This window comes from Chlorocebus sabaeus, chromosome 2 (assembly GCF_047675955.1).
Source record: "Chlorocebus sabaeus isolate Y175 chromosome 2, mChlSab1.0.hap1, whole genome shotgun sequence".
In the NCBI taxonomy this organism is placed as follows: domain Eukaryota; kingdom Metazoa; phylum Chordata; class Mammalia; order Primates; family Cercopithecidae; genus Chlorocebus; species Chlorocebus sabaeus.
In genome coordinates this window covers 6,004,095-6,024,664 of record NC_132905.1, presented here as the reverse complement: position 1 = coordinate 6,024,664, position 20,570 = coordinate 6,004,095, and the positions used below count along the sequence as shown (strand labels likewise).

The 20,570-nt window shown below is 47.3% G+C and overlaps 1 protein-coding gene and 1 long non-coding RNA gene across 2 annotated transcripts; one reads left to right on the top strand and one right to left on the bottom strand.

Moving 5' to 3' along the window:
* The first annotated feature begins 3,389 nt into the window (after positions 1–3,389).
* CIMIP1 (ciliary microtubule inner protein 1) lies at positions 3,390–13,263 on the top strand. Its single transcript, XM_008013098.3, has 4 exons — positions 3,390–3,457; positions 6,056–6,137; positions 7,976–8,077; positions 13,102–13,263. Exons 1-4 carry the CDS (start codon positions 3,390–3,392, stop codon positions 13,261–13,263), a joined length of 414 nt encoding a protein of 137 aa, XP_008011289.1.
* Positions 13,264–13,435: 172 nt separating this feature from the next.
* Positions 13,436–19,811, bottom strand: LOC103243662 (uncharacterized). Its single transcript, XR_005234883.2, has 3 exons — positions 15,045–19,811; positions 14,877–14,952; positions 13,436–13,537 (listed from the first exon to the last, which is right to left on the bottom strand). It is a non-coding gene; the product is annotated as an uncharacterized lncRNA (long non-coding RNA).
* Positions 19,812–20,570: the final 759 nt, after the last annotated feature.

Below are 20,570 nucleotides of genomic sequence, written 5' to 3'. Positions count from 1 at the left end.
CCTTCTGCAAAATAGTCACAAAGCCCTCTGCAAGGGGTTGCTGTGACCATCTGTATGAGGTCCTTCTCACATTGCTACAAAGAAATCCCTGAGACTGGGTAATTTATAAAGAAAAGAGGTTTCATTGGCTCACAGTTCTGCAGGCTGTACAAGAAGCACAACGCTGGCATCTGCTTGGCTTCTGGGGAGGCCTCAGGAAGCTGCAATCGAGGCAAAAGGCAAAGGGGAGGTAGGTACATCACAGATCGAATCAGGAGCAAGGGCCGGGGGAGGGGCCACACACTTTTAAACATCCAGATCTCGCAAGAACTCACTCACAATAGCAATGACAGTACCCAGGGGATGGTGCTAAACCATTCATGAGAAATTCACCCCTATGATCCAATTACCTCCCATCAGGCCCCACCTCCAACACTGGGGATTAGAATTCAACATGAGATTTGCTGGGAACACAGATCCAGACCCTCTCACCATCAAATTAGAGCAGGCAGGGAAGTGCCCCATGGGGGCTGGGGAACGCTGGTGCCCTGAGGGTGACCAGGACAGCTCTGGGTCCTCTCTCACCTCTTGAGAAAGAGGGAACCCAGCCTTTGCTGGGGACGGCCTCCAGCCACCAGTCATCCACAGCCTCTCCTTCAACACTGACATGCTTAAGAAGCAAACCCCACTTCCACCTAAAGCCACATTTCCATCTCCCCACATCTTCCCCCAAATCTTAGTGTCTTAGATTGAGGGACCTGCCTGCATCCTGGCGACAAATGTGATAAACCAGGAGTGAAGCCCTCCATTGTTTGGGAGCCCTGCTGTCAGGCTCCTGCAGAGCTCTCTGCCTTTGCTCCTCTCAGCCTCCGCAGATCCCTACAAGTGGGAAGTGTAGTCAGGATCCCCTTTTCCAGATGAGGAAATGGGGGTTCAGAGTTGTTAAGCAATGTGTACAAGGTCATTGAGATGGCACACGGCAAACTCGAGACCTGAGCTATGTTGGATCCCAAAACCTGGACATTTATCCAGTACTCTACCCATTTCTAGTCCTGGACTCAGGCTACCCTGTGCAGATATTGCCAAGGAGAATGGAGAAGACTAGCAAACTCTTACTCATCCTTGAAAACCCAACTCACTCATCACCTCCTCTGTCCTCTTCTGTCTCATCTGGGGCTGGCTCTGAATCACATATACCCTATGACATTTCATATATAAGGCTGCGTTATCATTTAGTTGCATTCACATCTGCTTACCTGCTAGAGCACACTCCTGGATCGCAGAGTGCTTGCTTCTCCATTTCTGCACCCATTTCATTTCCGTGGAACCCTCCAGCTGCACTGGCCTCGTTTGCATTCTTCAAACACCCCATGCTGGTTCTGCCTGGAGAACTATGCCCTGCACCACCCGCTCTGTGGGAAATTCTTCTGATCTTCCACACCAGATGTGTACCCACATGTCTCCTCCTCAGAGAAACCTTCCCTGACCGCCTGTTTAACACAGCCCCGCAGCCCCTGGCCTGTCCCTGCCCCCGCTGGCCTCATGCCCTGGTGCGACTCTCTTCCTAGCGCATCATGCCTCTCTCCCTGGCACCAGGTCACGCGTGCATTTGTTTCCTGGCTTCATTATCTGTCTTCCCACTCGATGTTCCAGCTCCAGGGAAGCAGAGACCTTGCAGGTCTGACTCCCTCCTGGCACCAGACACATCAAAAGCTCTCAACACACATCCATAGGATGAAGGAACCCTCAGTGTCTGGCGCTGTTAATGAATTTAGTCTTAATTAATCATCTTAACAGAAATGTCTCAAAACCCCCCAAGGAGGAAAGCAGAATTTGTTCTTACTACATAATGGATCATTCTTCCTAGCCATCCACTTATTTCCTCCCAGAATATCTTCCCCTCTGTTGTAAGAATGGTGACCTTGGAGAATAGTCCAGGAAGAAAACCCCAGCTTCCTGCCTAGAGATCTGTCCACCCTCTTGCTAGCCCACTAGCTTGCAGTTGGCTCAGCCGTGGGTCTGGGATGTTATATGTTCATTAATTAATCAATTCAGCTCCAATGCCAGCCTCTGCTTGCCCACTCACTAATCCAGCTGAGGGACAGTTGGGACCACCCCAATACTGGGCGTAGGCCAGGCATTTCCAATAACCAAGAAAAGCAACATGTGCTATGAGGGAAAACACACCAGCTGAGCCCCCCTCTAAACACTGCACAAAAGTACAAATCTGTTGAGAAGGGAAGAGGCCATGGAGATGAACCAGGGAGAGTCTCAGATACCTAAGTGGTGGATACACACACTGGCATCCTCCCAGACCAGTGCCCTGGTAATTATCTAGGAGGTAACATGTAGCTCAACTGAATCATGCTTCCTCCTCTCTTAGTCCCCCAAGGCAGGCTCTGGATATCTGCTCATCTCATGGCTGCTAAGCCAGAAAAATGTCCCCCTACCTCGTGTAGATGATCCCCTTACTGTTGTCTCAGAGCCATTTTCCAGCTCTAGGTCCACAACAATGGGGTATGGCGGAAACCTAGGGGGTCAATGAGTCAATCAACAAACACTGGCTGAGCACCCCAACGATAGAGTGATTACTGCTTATAGGCAGGGAAAAAGAGTGTGGGGTGGTGGAGTCCGGAGGTAACATTATCCATGAATTTCATTTAGGGATTGTTACAAAGAGTGGACGCCAACTAAAATGAATATTTTCTCCAAACACATGTGCCGTAATATTTATAGCAGCACTTTTGTGGTGGCCAAAAACTCAATGCAGTGTCCATCAGCAAATACTGTTCAGGAGCAGAAATGAACACTAGGGCCACTCACAGCAATGGGGATGCTCTGTCAATCATGACATTGGGCAAAGGCAGCCAGGCACAAAGGAGAACATCTGGATGTTTCCACGCACACAAAGTTCAAATCATGGCAAAGCTAATCTTTGCAGAGGGAAATCAATGAGAGCCAGGGAGGACAATGACTCTGGGGGCCGCTGGGTGAGGCTGGCAATGATTTGTTTTCTAATCTCCAGGTGGTGTTTACAGGCGAGCCTTCTCTTTGACATACTCAGTTAAGCTCTGTACACTTGAGAGTTTGTCCACTTGTAGGTGTGCATACTTCCACTGCGGATTTGAATTTTCAAAGGAGGTTAGGGTGTTAGGTCTGAAGGTTTCCCGGAGGTTTTCCGCAGAGGAGCAAATGGGCTGAGAGGTGGAAGAAGGGCCCAAACGTGAGCACAGGATGGCAGCAAGCTCCCACCCAAGCGAGGCGGCGAAAGCACAGCGACCCCACCCTCGCCAGGTGCTGCGCCATCTCCGCCTCCGAGTCCTGCGTTGCCTGGCAACCGGTCTTCCAGGAGACGCTAGACGCTGAGCCCAGTGCCAGAGCTAGCGGGGCGCACGGAGCCCCCAGGCCTCATGGCGCAGAAACCGCTCAGCACAGCGGCGGCTGAACGCATGAACCTTGTGGCTCAGGATGAGATCTGGTAACGCCTGGGATCCGGTAACGCGGTGGGCTCTTGTTCCCATCTGAAGTGTCCACACCTGGGGTCTCAATTTCCCCACCAAGTCCAGGAGGTGGTCAACCACTAAACTCGAGGGGTGTGCGCTGAGGATGGTCAGGGACCTTGAGGAAAAGGGTCAGTGTTAGGGACATGAGAGCGACAGGTGTGCCTTTCTCCCTTTCCTTCTCCCTCTCCTGTTGGGCCCACCAGGAAGACGTGAGAGATTGGCTTTCAACAATCAGCACAGATTTGCTTGTTGAAATCCAACTAAAGTGTTCATGTTTTTTGTTTTCTTTTTTTTTTCTTCAAACCTCAGCATCCAACCAGAATGTGTTCATGTTTTTATAACTGATATATATATATATATATATATGTGTATATATATATATATATATATATATATTTTTTTTTTTTTTTTTTTTTTTTGAGATGGTGTCTTGCTCTGTCATCCAGGCTGGAGTGCAGTGGCGCCATCCCGGCTCACTGCAACCTCTGCCTTCTGGGTTGAAGCAATTCTCTGCCTTTGCTTCCCGAGTAGATGGGATTACAGGCGCCCGCCACCACGCCCTGATAAATTTTTTTGTATTTTTATTAGAGATGGGCTTTCACCATCTTGGCCAGGCATGTCTTGAACTCCTGATGTCGTGATCCACCCACTTTAGCCTCCCAAAGTGCTGGGATTATAGGCGTGAGTCACCGTGCCTGGCCAAATTTTTTTTTAAAAAAAGAAAAGAAAGCAAAAATCCTAATATTTGTTCAATTTGAATGAAATACATGAAAATTCCCTGATTTTCCTGGGTTTTTAAGTCATATATTTTAACTTTAAAGTACATCCATTTTCTAAAAGATGTATGTCTAACAGACATTTATCATGGATATTTTAATTGGCATGTTATCTGCTACGTATTATTGCATCTCTTTGAAGGTTTAACTCTTATGGGAAGTTACTGATTTAGATGCAAGTGAGTAAGTTTTAGTAACAACAAAATATACATGTTTACCTTCTAAACTTCAGTTATCCTATTTACCCTCTATAATTTTTACCATTTCCTTGTAAAACCTATATTAGTCACTTCGTATGTGTCTTTCAATTGCTTTCACTTCATAAATTTATTTTATGGAAAACTTTATATCATTCTCATAAACAGAAAAACTTTATCATTTGGCATAAAATGCACACCTATTTTTTACAAAATATTTATCCAAGCGTCCCAATAGGAGATGCTACCACAGCGAATCTGTTTCCTCTGTCTGAAATGCCCCTTCCTCTCTTCTTCACCAGACAAACTTCCGCTCATCCTCCAAAACCCAAATCTAAATGGCCCCTCCCCTTTCAACAGGGCCCATGGTTATTGAACACTTAAATTGTAACTGGTCCAAATGGGGTTAAACTGTAAGTGTAAATTGCACAACAAATTACAAAGATTTATTTTTAAGAAAAAGATTATTTAAATGACTGTCAGTCGGGTGCCGTGGCTCACACCTATAATCCCAGCACTTTGGGAGGCCGAGGCAGGGGGATCACCTGAGGTCAGGAGTTGAAGACCAGCCTGGTCAACATGGCAAAAGCCCATCTCTACTAAAAATACAAAATTATGCAGGCATGGTAGTACACGCCTGTAATCCCAGCTACTCAGGAGGCTGAGGCAGGAGAATTGCTTGAACCTGGGAGGCGGAGGGTGCAGTGAGCCCTGATCACGCCATTGCACTCCAGCCTGGGCAAAAAAAAGGTGAAACTCCATCAAAAAAAAAAGACTGTCACCTGTTTATTCTTATGTTCTTTTTAATGTAGTTAATAGAACATTTAAAATTGTTTATGCAGCTCATATTTGTGGCTTATGTTACATCTTGATTGAAATAGACTCTGCCTTAGATGTTCATGCCCAGGGCAAAGAGTCGACCAGGGCCTCCAAAACTGTGGGGTGGGGTCAGGATATGCTGATATTGAATAGAAGAATATCGAATATTCTATTTCTTCCAAAATAGAAGAAACTAGAAAACTCAAAATGACTCAGTGTTTAATTCAATGTTCGCAAAATGTGGCATGTAAGCTCGTCAACTGCAATGCCACTCAGCTCGTGGGTAGTTAGATATAAACAACAATAGCATGGAGCAAAAGCAAGACCAGATCAGGGTGGGAAAGTGAGGCACTTGGGCTGCAATATTTAGGGAATGCTCCATGTCAAGGTTATGCAGATGCTGTCTCTGCACTTGCAGGAAGCAGGGAGTGAGCGCCTCCTTTACTTTTGCACCTCCTTAAATTTCAGGTCATAAGGGCCTCCAAAATAAGAGGTCTGGTACCTAGAAACCTCCTCAGTCAGAATTGGCCCCAGACCGGCCCTTACCCGGCATACCCTCCCAGCCGTAACAGCCAACGAGCATCTCTCTCTCGTCAGCCACGTGTCTCCCTTGCTGGCGGGAGGTGCTCAGTGTCGGAGGTTCTCACACTCTCTGGCTCCTCACTCCATTCCTGGTGCAGAACCACTATCCAGTCAATGTCCGTAGAGAGTGGAAATGTCCCCCACAGAACCCTTGAACCTTTTTCCATGTTGCCCAGCACTCAGAAACTTTCTTTTTCAGGAAATACCGTCTGAAGGCTGAATCGGAAGCACGGCAGAACTGGCCCCAGAACTGGGGGTTTTTAACAACCCCTTTTGAGGAGGTAAACCTTTTATAAGCCCTGAGGTTATAGATTCAATCATTTCAAAGAATGAATAATTACAAAGTCTATAATTTGCAAGAATAAAATTAAAGAGCATGTTGCAGGCAAAGATCTTACTTACTTACTTATTCTGAAACCAGAAGGTTCCCACCTTTCACAGATTCCTGGGCACTGACCACAGGCCAGGCATGTTCTAGGTGCTTCGGCAGAACCAGCTGATCAAATCTGGACAAGAACCCCGGTGCAGAGACAGGTGCTGTTTTATGCCCATTTACAAATTAGGAAATTGAGCTCCAAGACCTGCAAAGTCACACAACTGATAAGGACCACACTCAGGTGAGAAGCGGGTGGGTCTGATGCCACGGCCACCTGACTTCAGACTTCCCATCTGTAAAGTGGGATGAGAGTCCTCACCTGCCTAACTGAGCGACTGCAAGGTGCAGATACAAGAAGGCCATGGACACCTCGCCCGGCCTTGAAGCCAAGTGACATACGAGGGATTCTTGGGAAAATGCTGTCGATATTCCCCAAAAATCACAAGTCCAGAAGTCTACAGGGACCAGCTAGGTGACAGAAACAGGAGACAAGGCCTAGAATCAGAACGGGGGGAGACTCAGGCAAAGAGGCCACTGGTCCGGTCCAAAGAGGCAGCCAGCATGAGCCCAGACAAGTGCAACCATATTGGAAGGCCAACTGCATATTCCCATCACTCAAGAGAGTCCAGAAAGCCAGATGTTTACATGAAATCTTCTGAGTCTAGAAATTAAATGCTGCTGTGGGTTCCGGTGGAGTGGTGGCCACCAATCTGCAACCTCTCAAACTTCAGGACAGAACACAAGAGATGCAGAATTAATTAAAATACCGCATCATTCAAAGCATCCATGATTCACAGCAGTGTTAATCCCATTTGTAATTCATCCCACCCGACTAGCTTTGCAATTATGCTGTTCTTAATGAGGTTGTTTTTAATTCTTGGAAGGTACCACAATTTGAAATTTTATGCATAGAATGAGTTCTTATTAATATAATATGCATAAAGAGTCTATATTAATATTCTTTATATGTAATTAAATTGGGTTTTCAAAAACTTGACATTGCTTTAAAAATTAAAAGGGGGAGTGGAGGCTCTCCTCTAATATGTTAAAGTTTGGTCCTGAAAACTTTTTGGCATTTTTTGTTTGTTTGTTGTTGTTTGAGACAGAGTCTGGATCTGTCACCCAGGCTGGGGTGCAGTGGTGTGATCTCAGCTCACTGCAGCATCCACCTCCAGGCTCAAGCCAATCTGTCACCTTGGTCTCCCAAATATCTGGGACCACAGGCACACGCCACCACGCCCAGCTAATTTTTGTATTTTTTGTAGAGATGGGGTCTTGCTAAGTTGATCAGGCTGGTCTTGAACTCCTGAGCTCAAGCAATCCTCCCACCTCTGCCTCCCAAAGTGTTGGGATTACAGGCATGAGCCACTACACTCAACCCTTTTCGGCATTCAAAAATTTGAGTCCATAAATGGTAACATTTTCTCAAATTTCCCCACAGGGGATGTAAATCAGGAGGCTGCAGTGAGCAGCAGGGGGGACGGAGATGGGTCTCGGCTTTGGGTGCAGCAGGCCTGCATTGAGGTTCCCACCCTACTTTCCTAACAGTGTAACTAAGACAAGCCTCTGCCTCCTGTTTCCATGCCCCACTTCTGTGTCTGTAACATGTGCTTTCTAGGGGAAGCAATGGGGAGGACACTTCCCCCAGCTTCATCCCGAGGCTTCCCGTCTCTGGGGATTCTGTTTGAGTACATTTCCCCCAGCTTCACCTGAGGCTTCCCGTCTCTGGGGATTCTGTTTCAGTTGATCAAGTGTGAAGAAGATCTCCCCACCCCAAAGCCCAAAATCGAGCTTCCTGAGCGTTTCCGCATCCGGCTGGTGACCCCAGTGGAGAAGTACATCAAGGTTCGAAACGTTGTTTTTAAATACTCATTTTCCTAAGAAAGAAATAAGCCCCAAGGGAAACCGATGGCTCCAGATGTGCAAAGCCAGTGCTGAAGGTAAGAGCACAGCGGTGCCAGGTGCAGAGTCCAGGTTCACGCCCTTCCCAAACCCAGCCATGGGAAATATTCCAGGCTGAAGTCTACACGTGCGAGTGCCATGACCTCCTGCTCTGCAGAAGCAGAGAGAGGGCAGGAAAATGGGGTCTTCATGCATTATTTCAGCAAACATTTCCAGGGGGTGGGCAGGAAGGCAGGGCAGGTCCAGGTGGGGGCTCTGGAATCAGACCACCCGATCCCTGTGCTATTAGGCTGCTCACCTCCTGTGTGGTCTTGGGCAAGTGACTTGACCTCTCTGTGTCTCCCCTGCCTCTCTTATACAATGGAGGTTAATGAAGTACCTACTTCAGGGAGTGCCGTCAGAGTTCAGCGGGGTGCCCAGCATGTTTAGAGAGTGCCGATGACAGTCAGCTATTACTAAGGTGCAATAGCTTGGCTGGGAAAACAGTAATGAACAAGAAGAGAAGACCCAAGCCCACATGTCTGGGTCTAGAGAACCAACATTAACCAAGAAAATCAACACCATTTGGACATGCTGTGCTAGCACCATGGAGGAAACAGCCCGGTGGTATGTCACAGGATAAGAGAGGGCGAGGTTGTCAGGGAAGGTACCCTTTGAGCTGAGGACTGATGGATGACCAGGCACCCACCCTAGGAAAAGTATTCTAGGCACAGGGAACAGCATGTATGAAAGCCCTGAGGCAGAACACAGGCTGCTATGTTTCAGGAACAGGAAGGCAAGGTGATGTGGTGGGAGCTTGGGTGGAGGGTGGGAGCAGGAGGAGAAGGTGCGGGCAGAGAAAGGATATGAAGGGATAGGAAGAAATACGAAGGGAGAAGTGGGCAGGCTAGAAGAAGGATTGCAATTGGAGTCCAGTTTAGAGCAGAAGCCACTGGAGGGTTGTAAGCAGGACCATGGAAGGGTGAGACCTGCCTATTGGAAAGATGGCTCCGGTTGCTAAGTGGAGAAAAGATTGTGGGGAGAGGGACAGGAGTGACCGGGCAAACCCAGAGAAGAGAGGTCTTAGACGATGCTCTCACCTGAAGCCTGCACCATGGCAGACATGGCTCAGATCCCTCTAGAAACTGTTGAGCTCCATATGTCTCATGGGTCTGTCATTTTGGTCGGGGGTTCTACCCTCTGCCCAGCTATGGAGAAGGTGGTTCTGCGTGCTGACGGGGAGAGCAGATGAAAACCCAAGATGAAGGCAGCAGGGCAAGGGGAGTTCAGCTGCAGCCCTTTGCCTGGCATGCTCGTGGTCTGATGGGGTAGCTGGCAAGCAGTGAGCGTTTGGTGGGTAGGCATCTGTGAGCGCCAACAAATGAATGAATGAATGAATGTGCTCCACTGAGTCATGCTGACAGTTTTTCCCCCAAATGTAAAGCAATATAGAGCCACTGCTAAAAACTATTCAGAAATACAGCAAAATATAAGATAATTAAAACTCCCATATAGATTCTTACCCATGATTAACATTTTGGGGGTGCTCCTTCCAGAGGTTTTCCTACATGTCCCTCGACCTGTAAGAGTAACCACCTCACCAGCTCAAGCTCTTGTTATTATCTCTTAGCTGCTCACCGTGCTGACCGCTTCACATGGACTGTCTCATCTTATTTCCCCTGCAACCCCTGATACTATCATCCTCAAACCCATTGTGCAGATGGGAAAACTGAAGCTAAAAAAAGCTGAATTCCTTTCCCTGGCCACACAGCAAGTGTGTCTGATTCCAGAGCCCTGCTTTTAAATGTTACCCTCAAATATTCCTCAAATGTATGTCCATGTATATGTATATACACACACTAGTGCACACACACATATACTTCTTAGGTATATGTTTACAAATCAAACAACACAGGCTGCTTTGTAATCTCATTTTTCTACTTAACAACATACCCTGGACATCTTTCCATGCAGTTTAAAAAAGCACTCTAAATCACTATTATATTAATGGCTGCATTTTTCTCCACTGTGTGGATCTGTCATCATTTATTTAACCGTCCCCTGTCCCTGGCCATCGAGGTTGTATCCGGCATGAGATTTGGGAGAATAATCCTGCAAGGAACACCCTTGTAGACACAGCAATTTGCTCTGGGTCTGTCATTTGCTTGGAATTAGTGCCTGCAAAGGTGACTGTTCAGATGAAATGCACCCATTTAGGGAGCTCGCTCTCCTGTGGTCTAGAGCACTGGGCTGGCCGGAGAACAGAGGAGGAGAGACTGGGATGTAGGTCAGACATTTTTCCAGAGCTGGGCTTTAGTTCTGCCAACTCCCTGCCTCCACCTCCATCCCAAGAATACGGTGATGTGGGATCTGCTTAGTGTCTATAGTGTCCTTCAGCCACACGCTGTCCCCACAGATCCCTTGCCTGCCCATGAGGCTGGACTTTCCCTGGGCCTGCTCTGCACAACCACAGTTATTCTCTTTCCAAAGAAAGTGCCCCCACCTGGATACCAGAGAGGTGCCCCTCCTGGAGAATGGGAAGCAGGAGAAACCATTCCGAAACATGGTTTTTTCCTGTGAGAGACTCCTGTCTAGGAGCAAGGGCCGCTGTTAAAGCCACACTCACCAGACAGAGCCTGTGGGGTGGCAGGGGTAAGGAAAAGAACTTTGATTCAGGTGACAAAGGTCCCCAGCCTCTGCTTCCCTCCAAACTTCCTTTCTTGCCCAAGAAATGGTAATGGTGGCCGGATGCAATGGCTCATGCCTGTAATCCCAGCACTTTGGGAGGCCGAGGCGGGTGGATCACGATGTCAGGAGATTGAGACCATCCTGGCTAACATGGTGAAACTCCGTCTCTACTAAAAATACAAAAAATTAGCCGGGCGTGGTGGTGGGCGCCTGTCGTCCCAGCGACTTGGGAGGCTGAAGGAAGAGAATGGCGTGAACCCAGGAGGCAGAGCTTGCAGTGAGCTGAGATCATGCCACTGCACTCCAGCCTGAGCGACAGAGCAAGAATCCATCTCAAAAAAAAAAAAAAAAGGTAACTGGTTTCCTTCTTCCACCTTTCTTCCACCTTCCCATCCTCTCATTGGTGACCAGAGTCTTTAAAATCATATTTATTTTTAATAGGTAACCTTGATACCTAAAAGGCCATCCAATGAGATGCCTCCTTCCCTCTGAACCCCTGGAGCCACTGTCACCCATTTGTTATGCACTCTTGCATAGACAAGGACATCCATGGGCCTCTGGCTTCATTTTCTTATTACACAGCTTGTCCCATACTTTGAATAGTTTCGTGCACCTCTTTTCTCTTAGAAGTTTATCTCATTCTTCTAAACCATTGCATGATACACCACGGTGTGGATGGGCCATAGTGAATGAGCCTCCATGGGTGGATATGCAGCTTATGTCCAATCGTTTGCTATTACAAACAGCTCCACAAGGCATCCCTTGCACCACCATGGGTGTGTACGTGTGTAGCTATCAGGATATTTTAGAATGAATGCATCAGGATAGATTGTTGGGTCAAACAATCTATCTTTTGCATCTGCACTTTCAAAAGATAATTGCCAGGCTGGGCGAGGTGGCTCACACCTATAATTCCAACACTTTGGGAGGCCGATGCAGGTAGATCACCTGAGGTCAGCAGTTCGAGACCAACCTGGCCAACATGGTGAAACCCCGTCTCTACTAAAAATATAAAAATTACCTGGGCACGATGGCACATGCCTGTAATCGCAGCTACTCAGGAGGCTGAGGCAGGAGAATCACTTGAACCCAGGAGGCAGAGGTTGCAGTGAACTGAGATCGTGCCGTTGCACTCTAGCCCGGGTGACAGAGCCAGACTCCACCTCAAAAAAGAAAAAAAAAAGATAATCGCCATATCGCCCTTACTCCTATAATGCCCTTGTTAACAGTGGTATTTTCATCTTTTTGCCCCTCTGCTGGGTAAAACATGATGTCTCACAGTGGATTTCAACTGCCTTTCTTTTACAAGTTAGATAAAGACTTGGAAGTTAGTCTATGTGCTCCCAAAGGCCTGGCTGGACAAACAGAATTGAGAGCTGCTTCCCTTCTGAACAATTCTGCTCGTAGCTGGTTCAAAGAAGCTTCTGGCATTCATTGATGACCCACCCTACATGTAGCCTTGCAGGAGACTAATTTTAGGAGTTCATCAAGAGCATATGTTAAGGGTCTTCATCCACAGCAGCAGCCAGCCCACTTGGGACCATCCCTTCCTGCCACCGCCTCACCGGCAGGTTCCATTAGTAAAAGTGAACTCATAACCCCAAGCATAGTAAACCTCTTTATCTCAGTTATTCTGCTAGAACAAATGTCCCGCACTGTTGCCTTTGTTCAAATTCCCTTATAAGAGCAGAACAGATTATTTCAAAAGAAGGGGAAAATCTGCCTAAACATTTACCCTCATTTTCCAAAAATGTCAACTCTGTCCAAGGAATTGATAAATGAAGTTGTGTTTTTTCATTCCAGATAGAAGCCCATTTTACTTTTGGTTTTTAAAATTAAATTCAATTGCTTTTCATTCCTGTGATCTCTACAGTTTGGAGTGTGTGTGTATATACAGACGCATATCGTAGAGCCTTCTCATCGAAACAGAGTGATGTACGCCTGCCACAATGCCATCTGACAATAGTGCCATATATTTTATAAAAGGCAGTGAGAACTGTTGTACTTGATATTTCTGCATATTTTTTTTTTGCTTTCTTACCAAATAAAAATTATTTTGCTGGAGGTCATGAATTAAATATGTTAGACATTACACGATAAAGAAACGTGTTTGATGTTCATCACTTCCAGGAAAGATGGGAGCCTCTGAGTCCAGCCGATTGGAATGTGCTTGTTTTCAGTACACATCAGGGAGGCTGGCTTTTCTTTTTGTCTTTTCCACCCCTGCCTCACATGCCGACGCTGGATGCCTCGTGTCTCTGTGGCCCAAAGTCACTAAATCCCCTGCATTTCCATTCCAGGTCCTTCCATCCCCGCCAGTCCCACAGACCACCCAGGGCTTCATCGGCTGGAGATCTGCAGTGCCAGGCCTGAACAAGTGCCTAGAGCTGGATGATGAGATCAGAAGCTGCAAAGGTGCTTTTGCGCGAGAGCTGTGCTGGCCCAAGCAGGGCGTGCACTGAATCCAGACGGAACTTCTGCCCAGGGGTGGTACATGTCGGTCGCCAGGCACCCAGGGCCATGCCAGGCAAAGGAAGAGCTCCCCTGAATCCCGAGGACACAGTCCCCTGCGTACTTGCCCATGGGATGTTGCAAAGAACACAAAGTGTGCCTTAGACATTCTTAACTCATCAGCGTCTCCCTTCCAGAATGTTCACGTCCACACCCATTCTTGGCTGATATAAGAATAAGGCTTCTCTCATTTGTTTTTGATACCTTGGGAATTTCTGCGCAGGGCTTTAAAAAAAAAAAGTGATTCAACTTTAAAAATATTTGTCTAGGTCCTTCAATGTAGCTTTCCATTGCACCTATCACCATCCTTATTTATGACAAACTTGTTGATCAGGTGTTTCTCTATCCAGATATCCCTGGGCTTGTTTTTCAGGAAGAATAAAACACTTAGAGAATCTCTTGGCTCTCCTTGCTCAAGAGATCTGCAATTATTTAACAGCTTTAAAGGCAGGAATAGGCCCAAGATTTGCCACTGGGCCTAGATTCACAGGAGAAAATGCGCTTCCCAATCCCTCTAAGAAAACCGCTCCTGCTGACCTGTCCCAGCCGCCCCTAGTCCCAGCCACCCCCCGTCCAGCACAGAAAGCTCCAGGTTGCCCAATTGGGCCATTTTCCTTCCCCGAGTATATCAACCCGACAGTACCATTTTCCTTCTAAACACTGACTAGTTGTCTCTCTTCTCCTCCTCCTACACATGGGGGCTGGGGACATGGAGTGTCCACCTGGCCAGAAGGAAAAGCCAGCATGTCCTCAGGCCTCATGAACTGGGCCCTAAAAAGTAGGAGAGCAGAGTTTGCAGCAGCCTGTGGGAGCTGGTTTGTGTTTCATTTCCAAGGAGTAGGGGGTTGGCGCACTCTTCAGACCCGGCGCAGACAGGGCAGGAGGGTCTGTGTTCAGTTACCCACCCTCCATGGAGGCACAGGCCTTCCTCCCCATTGTTGGTCAGGCCTCGCTGTTCCTGGGATGGATTTCTCCATTTATTTGGCTGATGGGGCCTGAGGGGACTTCCACTGGGTGGGACCCATTTACAAGGCCCATCCACCCAAATATGTCCTGTTCACCTTCCTGTCCAGCCACAGGTGGGTGTGCTGGAGCCAACCCAGGAATCCCTGCGCTAAAGCCTGTGAGAACCTAAGTCCTCTAAGCTCTGAACACTGGCTGCCACCCCTCTGGCATGTTCCTAAAGGGACTCCATGATTTGAGGCTCACTAAATACCAGGGGACAGAATTCCTATGAAATCTGGGTCCTCCCCTGCAAGCTCTGGGCTCAGAGCCCCCAAATCTCAGAAGCCCCAGCAGAAGAGCTTCTCTTATTCAGGGACTCTGTTCTCTATAAAAGCTACCTGCCTTCCTCTTTCCAAGGGTCTGGTTGCAGACACCAACTACTCAGTGCTGAGAACACAGCCGCATAGCAGAAGCCTTCTCCCAGTCACCTAGATGGTGCTCTGTCTCCCCACACCCCTCCTCCAACCCCAAAGTGGGAAACTCCTAGGTTGGTATGGGCTGCCCAGCCCAGAAGAGCTGATACCCAAAAGAACAGCCCTTCAAGGAATCTTGTCGTTACCTCTGAGTATGGTGCCCACACACATCGCTGGGTATAGGGGCCACGGCCATCAAGAAACATCATGGCGATTTAGGTTCTGAGAAAAGGGGAAGCAAGGTATTTGGATGAATTGTGTCCCCCAGAAAGGTATGAAGTCCTAGCGTCCAGTACCCGTGGAGGTGAACTTACCTGGAAAAAAGGTCGTTGCAGATGTGATTAGTTAGATGAAGATGAGGTCTTATAGGAGAGGGGTGGACTCTTCATCCAGTGTGATCGGTGTCCTCATGAGAAGAGGAGAGAGTGACACTCGGGGGGACACAGCCCTGTGGAGACACAGACATGCAGGAGAGGGCACCATGCCATGCCAGAGGCAGAAAGGGGAGGGATGTGTCTACCAGCCACAGAATGCCAACATTTGCAGGCAAACCACGAGAAACCACGAAGAGGCGAGGAAGGATTCTACCCCATAGGTTTCAGAGGGAGCATGGCCCTGCCGATGGCTTGACTCCAGACTTCTGGACTCTCAAATGGTGAGAGAACACATTTCCGTTGCTTTATGCCACCCCATTTGGGGTACTGGGTACAGCAGCCTCAGGAAATGAATATAGCCTTGAGCAGATGTTACCTCCTCCTCTCCTCCCCTACTCAGAAAACATCCTCCTCTGACCATGTGTCTTTCATTGGTCTTGACCCGGGCTGAGTCTATAACAGACAGATCACGTGGCCCCGCAAACCCCAAAGATGTTTCTAATCACCCAGAGGTTTAGCCTGATGTAGACTAAACAATTGAATGCTTGGCCAAGCCTGTCCCTATTAAATCCTCATGTTTTGGCATCCAAGTCGTTGCTGCAGGCAAAGCAGCTGCCCTTGGAGGAGCATTTGTCCCTTCTTGTGATCAGACACCTCCACCACAGTCAAGCAGTGGCCGGAAAGCAGGGTTGCTTTGCGCTGATCTCTGTCTCAGCACTGCCCCATTGCCAGAGCAGAGACAGCACCCGCCTGAGTGGGGAATGAACCGCCAATGGCAGGTTGTTGTTTGTTCTCATTCTTGATCACAAAACAAATCTAGGATTCATCATTCATGTCATCTGCATGCCCACAACAGGCGGCAGCAAAAATCTAGGCCAAAAGCTAGCTCCCTTGACCTGTCCTGATCCCTAGCCTGGACAGGAAATCAACATGTCCATTTTTACTCTTCTGAAACTTAGGGGTGAATTAACTTTCACCCTGGTTTTCACTAACCGGTGTATGTTGACCAACAGCCCTGACTTTTAGGGAAGACTGGTCAGCAGATCTTGCTGGTGGAAATGCTTAGAGTCGAGCTGAGACAGCCATGCCACTGTGTGGACAGCTGAACCTGCAGAAAGCCAGAAATCCCAATGAGGAAGGCCTCTGAGGCTGGCCGTCGCCTCCTGGCCACAGCGTAGCAGTGGAGGAAATGGATGTGGGTGTACCCATGTTGGATCCATTTAACTTCAGTTCCTTGAGGACAAAAATTCAAGAGACTCAGATCAAAGTCTGAAGATACACACGTTCTCCGGACAATCAGCAATTGAAGAGCTTTCAATATCTCAGAAATTATTTGATGCTTTTTTGCTACCCTTCAATTTAAATGAAGCTCACTCCCAGTTTATGTACATGTGTTTAATGCCCTTTAAAACTATTCCTACTTAAAACATTACAGTGAAGTTTTTTTTAGCCTTTTGCTCTTGTCAATACATAGATGGTTACATATTTTAAACTAACTGACATCTAGGAAGTCTTAGTTGGTGGGGTTTTTTTCTTCTATCCCCAGTAATGTTTTCACCAACTAACCACATACATGCTTGCATTTAAAGAAATAAAAACGAGGCAACATTTCTGCAGGTATCAAACTCCAGTGCCATGGTCCTCCCTACTAATGCCCTCCCCCTGGACTCACAGAATGACCTTTTGGCATTAAGCAATTTGGGCTACACCTGTGAGTTTGTAACAGAGCACAAATGTCCAGTCAACGGCCTCAGCTGAGATTCGAAGTGGACAACATTCAAGGATTCAATTACCCTGGATGGCTTCAAACTTGACATTTAATCTATGGAAATCAACCTCTTTGTGGGTGTCCAAATGGGCCGATAAATGTCACCACACACTGTAAAATACCACAACATTTCCAAGGTCGAGACGAGGCTGGTGAACCTGCGTCCATGATGCCGAAATACATCACAGCAATGAACCACCAGACGGGCCTCGGTCAAAATGAACCATCACTGAAATGATGCAAAACATAATTAGGTTGGAGACTCGGAATAGATGCTGTCACAAGCACATTTCAGCCCAAGACAAATTAGAAACTCTTTAAGTTTGAGTTAGAAGAAAATGACATGATCAACTAAACAACAAAATTACTGGAAAACACAGCTCGTCCCTTACATGTTGACCCACACCTGAGTATTACTGTCATGATGGACTCTGGGTTTTCCGTACCCAAAACCTAGGACCAGATTGTTGGGGAATTTACAATTTTGTGCATTTTAGAAACTGCATATGCTATATATTATATATAACCCCTCCGGCAAGGTCTGAGGCAGCCCCTTGAAATGAAATCCACTAATATTTTGTAGCAAAACTTAGGAATATTCACACTTTGAAATAAAGACTCAAAGGAGCCACATATGAGTTTGGTTCAGGTTTTGCCAACAAATGTGTCTTGGTGTCAAACTAATGAGAATATTTCTAGGTTTTAGAGCATTTTAGAAATTGAAACTGATAAGAGATTTTGGACATAAAATGTTTCCATCAACAGAAAATACTGTAAGGTTGGTTCTTTTGGATCTGCCTTTAGTTATGAACTTGGACCAGGACTCTCTTGGTTTAAGAGGAAGAAACTGAACCCCTAGTCTAAGTATAAAAGGAACGTTTTGACTCATGTAACTGGAAAACTCAAACGTAGGTCTGGTTTCAGGCACAGCTTGATCAGGGATTCAAACAATATCACCAAGACCCAGGGTTTTCCTGCTCTCTAATTTCCTTCAGGTTGGTCTATCCGACTGCTTTCAGCTGCAAGTAACATGACTCAGCATTGTTGCAATGATAAGGCAATTTCTTAGATCACAAAGAGGGAGCCCCGAGGTAGGCAGAGCACCAGGGCTAGTCTAGTAACTTAAAGTCCCAAGGATCTGCATGCTTTTAACCACCTCGCTCAGCCATGCCACTCCCAACACCAGCCTCGTCAAAGGCTGGCTTTCTTCCTGGCTGGGACACTGTCAGCGGCCCAGGTCACACATGCGTTCTTGTTCACCTCTGGCAATAGAAAGAGGGGAGGGCTTCCCACTCATCCCTGCAGCTCCTCTGGGGTATCTCATTGGCCAGAAATGAATCTCGTCCTCATTCCTGAGTAAATCATTGCTTTATCTCCCTTGGGCCGAACAAGCCAACCCCTTCCCACACTGCATCATGACTCTGCAGTAGGAGGCAGTGCAGCATCCACCGGAACTTCACGTGCCTCGTGGTCACAAAGGTGCAGCAGCTCCCCACTTCTCTTGCTTTCAGCATCAAGTAGAACAGGAAGAACACCCAGAGGCTGTTTCCCAGGATTCCCAACAAAAGTCTCATTGACTCCAACTGGGTAACATGTCCCTTCCTGAACCCATCAGTGTGGCCCAATACATGAAGTGCACTGATTGGCTTAGTCCTTGGCTCCACCCCTGAGATGGAGTAGGCCACAGCACACAGGGCACATAAGTCAAACCGGAGGAAGACGTCTCCCCAGATGGAAATCTGGAGGTGGTTCCCAAAAGTAGGGGGAATAGAAGCTGCATGGTAAAGACAGTTAACAAAACAAGCCCGCTACAGAACCTGAAAATGAAGTTTTCACGACCTCATGGGTGGTTGTAATTATCAGAGAGCTTCAATTCACTTTGGCCAATGTGGCAGGCAGCCTCTGAGATGGTCCCAGGATCCTCACCTCCTGATATTCACACCCGTGGGTAGTCCTTGCCCCTTGAGGGTGGGTGGGATGTAGTGATTCTTTTCTATGAATAGAATATGTCAAAAGTGATAGGCTGTCACTTCCCAGATTAGGTTACAAAAGACTGACTTCCATCTTGCCAGCTTGCTCCTCTCTTTCTCTCTCTCCTTTTCCTTCTCTCTCTCTCTCTCTCTCACCATCTCCCTTTCTCTGATTAAGCCACCTGCAGTAGCATGAGAAGCTCAATGGAGATGTTCCTAGGACAAGGGACTGAGAAGACCATGATCCACCAATATATGAGGACCCGATTTTTACTCATAGGTATCAGTAAAAATTATTTAAGTTTCAAAAAATTACAGAAGCTGCATCAGCCTTCCAGGTGACATTTGTCATTTTTAGTTTGGGGACAGAGCCAGAAAAATAATCCACAACCCCTAGCCCCAAGTTATCACCTAAAAACTATTTGTAGAGGCCCACCAAGGGCTGGAAATGCCTTCTCTTGAATCAGCAGAAAAGGAGGGGCAGCAGAGCGGGTGAGAGGAGGAGACTCAGGAGTAGGGCTGGTCTGCGTTCAAATCCCGAAACTCCCCACTCCAGGGGTGTGGCCTTGGGCAGGTGATTGGACTTCTCAGACTTCTGCCTTCCCCAGCTGTGACATGGGGACCCACGGGGGTGACGGAAGGACGCGTGGGGAAAGGGCTTGGCAGAGAGCAGATGTGCAGACACAATGTTAGTTTCATCTCTTGCAGCAAAGCAAGAGATTCTTCAGAAACAGAGTGAAGATCAAAAGAGACGCTGGTGGTAAAGTACCTGCTGAAACATCTGGCGTGGCCAAGAGGTTCAACAAAGGCTGGCTGGTGCTACTTTTATTGCTGCTGCTCTTGTTGTTGTTGTTGTTAATGAACGTGATTCTGCTGCCCATAGAGTTAGGCCATCAGCAGGCTTTTCAATTAAGTGAACTACATTTATTTCAGCACCTATCCATGTTTAAATCTGGCCGTTGCCAGGGCTCAAGAGAATGCTGGGCGCTCCTTCAAAATAACACAAAATAAATTAAACTTCTGTGATATCCACAGAAAAAATACTGTTTAATATCTTTCTGGGACCATTTGTTTAAACTTTAAAAATGGGTCTCAAAATAATTCTGGATTTTATGCTTGCTGAGCCTAATTGCATGACTATGAGGTGACCTGACAGAGCTTTAGTTTTAGACGATGATCGTGTGGTTAATAAGCTGTGTTCTTCATGGGTGGGTAATGATTCTGATTAGATGAAATTCAAATGAGGGCTCTTGGGTAAGCCACAGACCTGGAATCCCAGGCACCCAGAGAGAGCTGTTTGTTCCCCCTGAGAAATTAAACACAAGTGTAAGCAACTGTTGTCTGAGCGTTTGTGCATGGCTATGATTGATTGATTTACTGTTCAGAAAGCTCCCTTTTAATTAGGAAGTAAATCTTGCTTCTCGATGTGTGACTATAACTGTCCTTTGAGAATACACAGGCAGTGTTGACCCAGGAGGGAAGGAGTAGCCACTCGTGCTGTGGGAAGCATGGCGCTATGGGGCAGGGCCGGCCCCACCAGAGGCCCTGGACGTAGGGTGCCCAGCAGGAGGGGTGCACGGCCAGGGCTGAACCTGGGCTGCTGCTGGATGGCCACTGGGGAGGAGGGTACAAAAACAATGGCTCACATTTATTGGGTCCTACCAAATGTCAGCGTATTAAAGAGTCTGACCCCACTTTTTCATGTCTGCCTGCTGACTCCTTTGAAAT

Excerpts from the sequence above, each read along its gene's own strand:
- CIMIP1 (XM_008013098.3), top strand. The coding sequence starts at position 3,390 with ATGGCGCAGAAACCGCTCAGCACAGCGGCGGCTGAACGCATGAACCTT. Across the intron at positions 3,458-6,055 it reads GTGGCTCAGGATGAGATCTG|GAAATACCGTCTGAAGGCTG; the intron begins GTAACGCCTGGG and ends TTTCTTTTTCAG. Across the intron at positions 8,078-13,101 it reads CAGTGGAGAAGTACATCAAG|GTCCTTCCATCCCCGCCAGT; the intron begins GTTCGAAACGTT and ends TTTCCATTCCAG.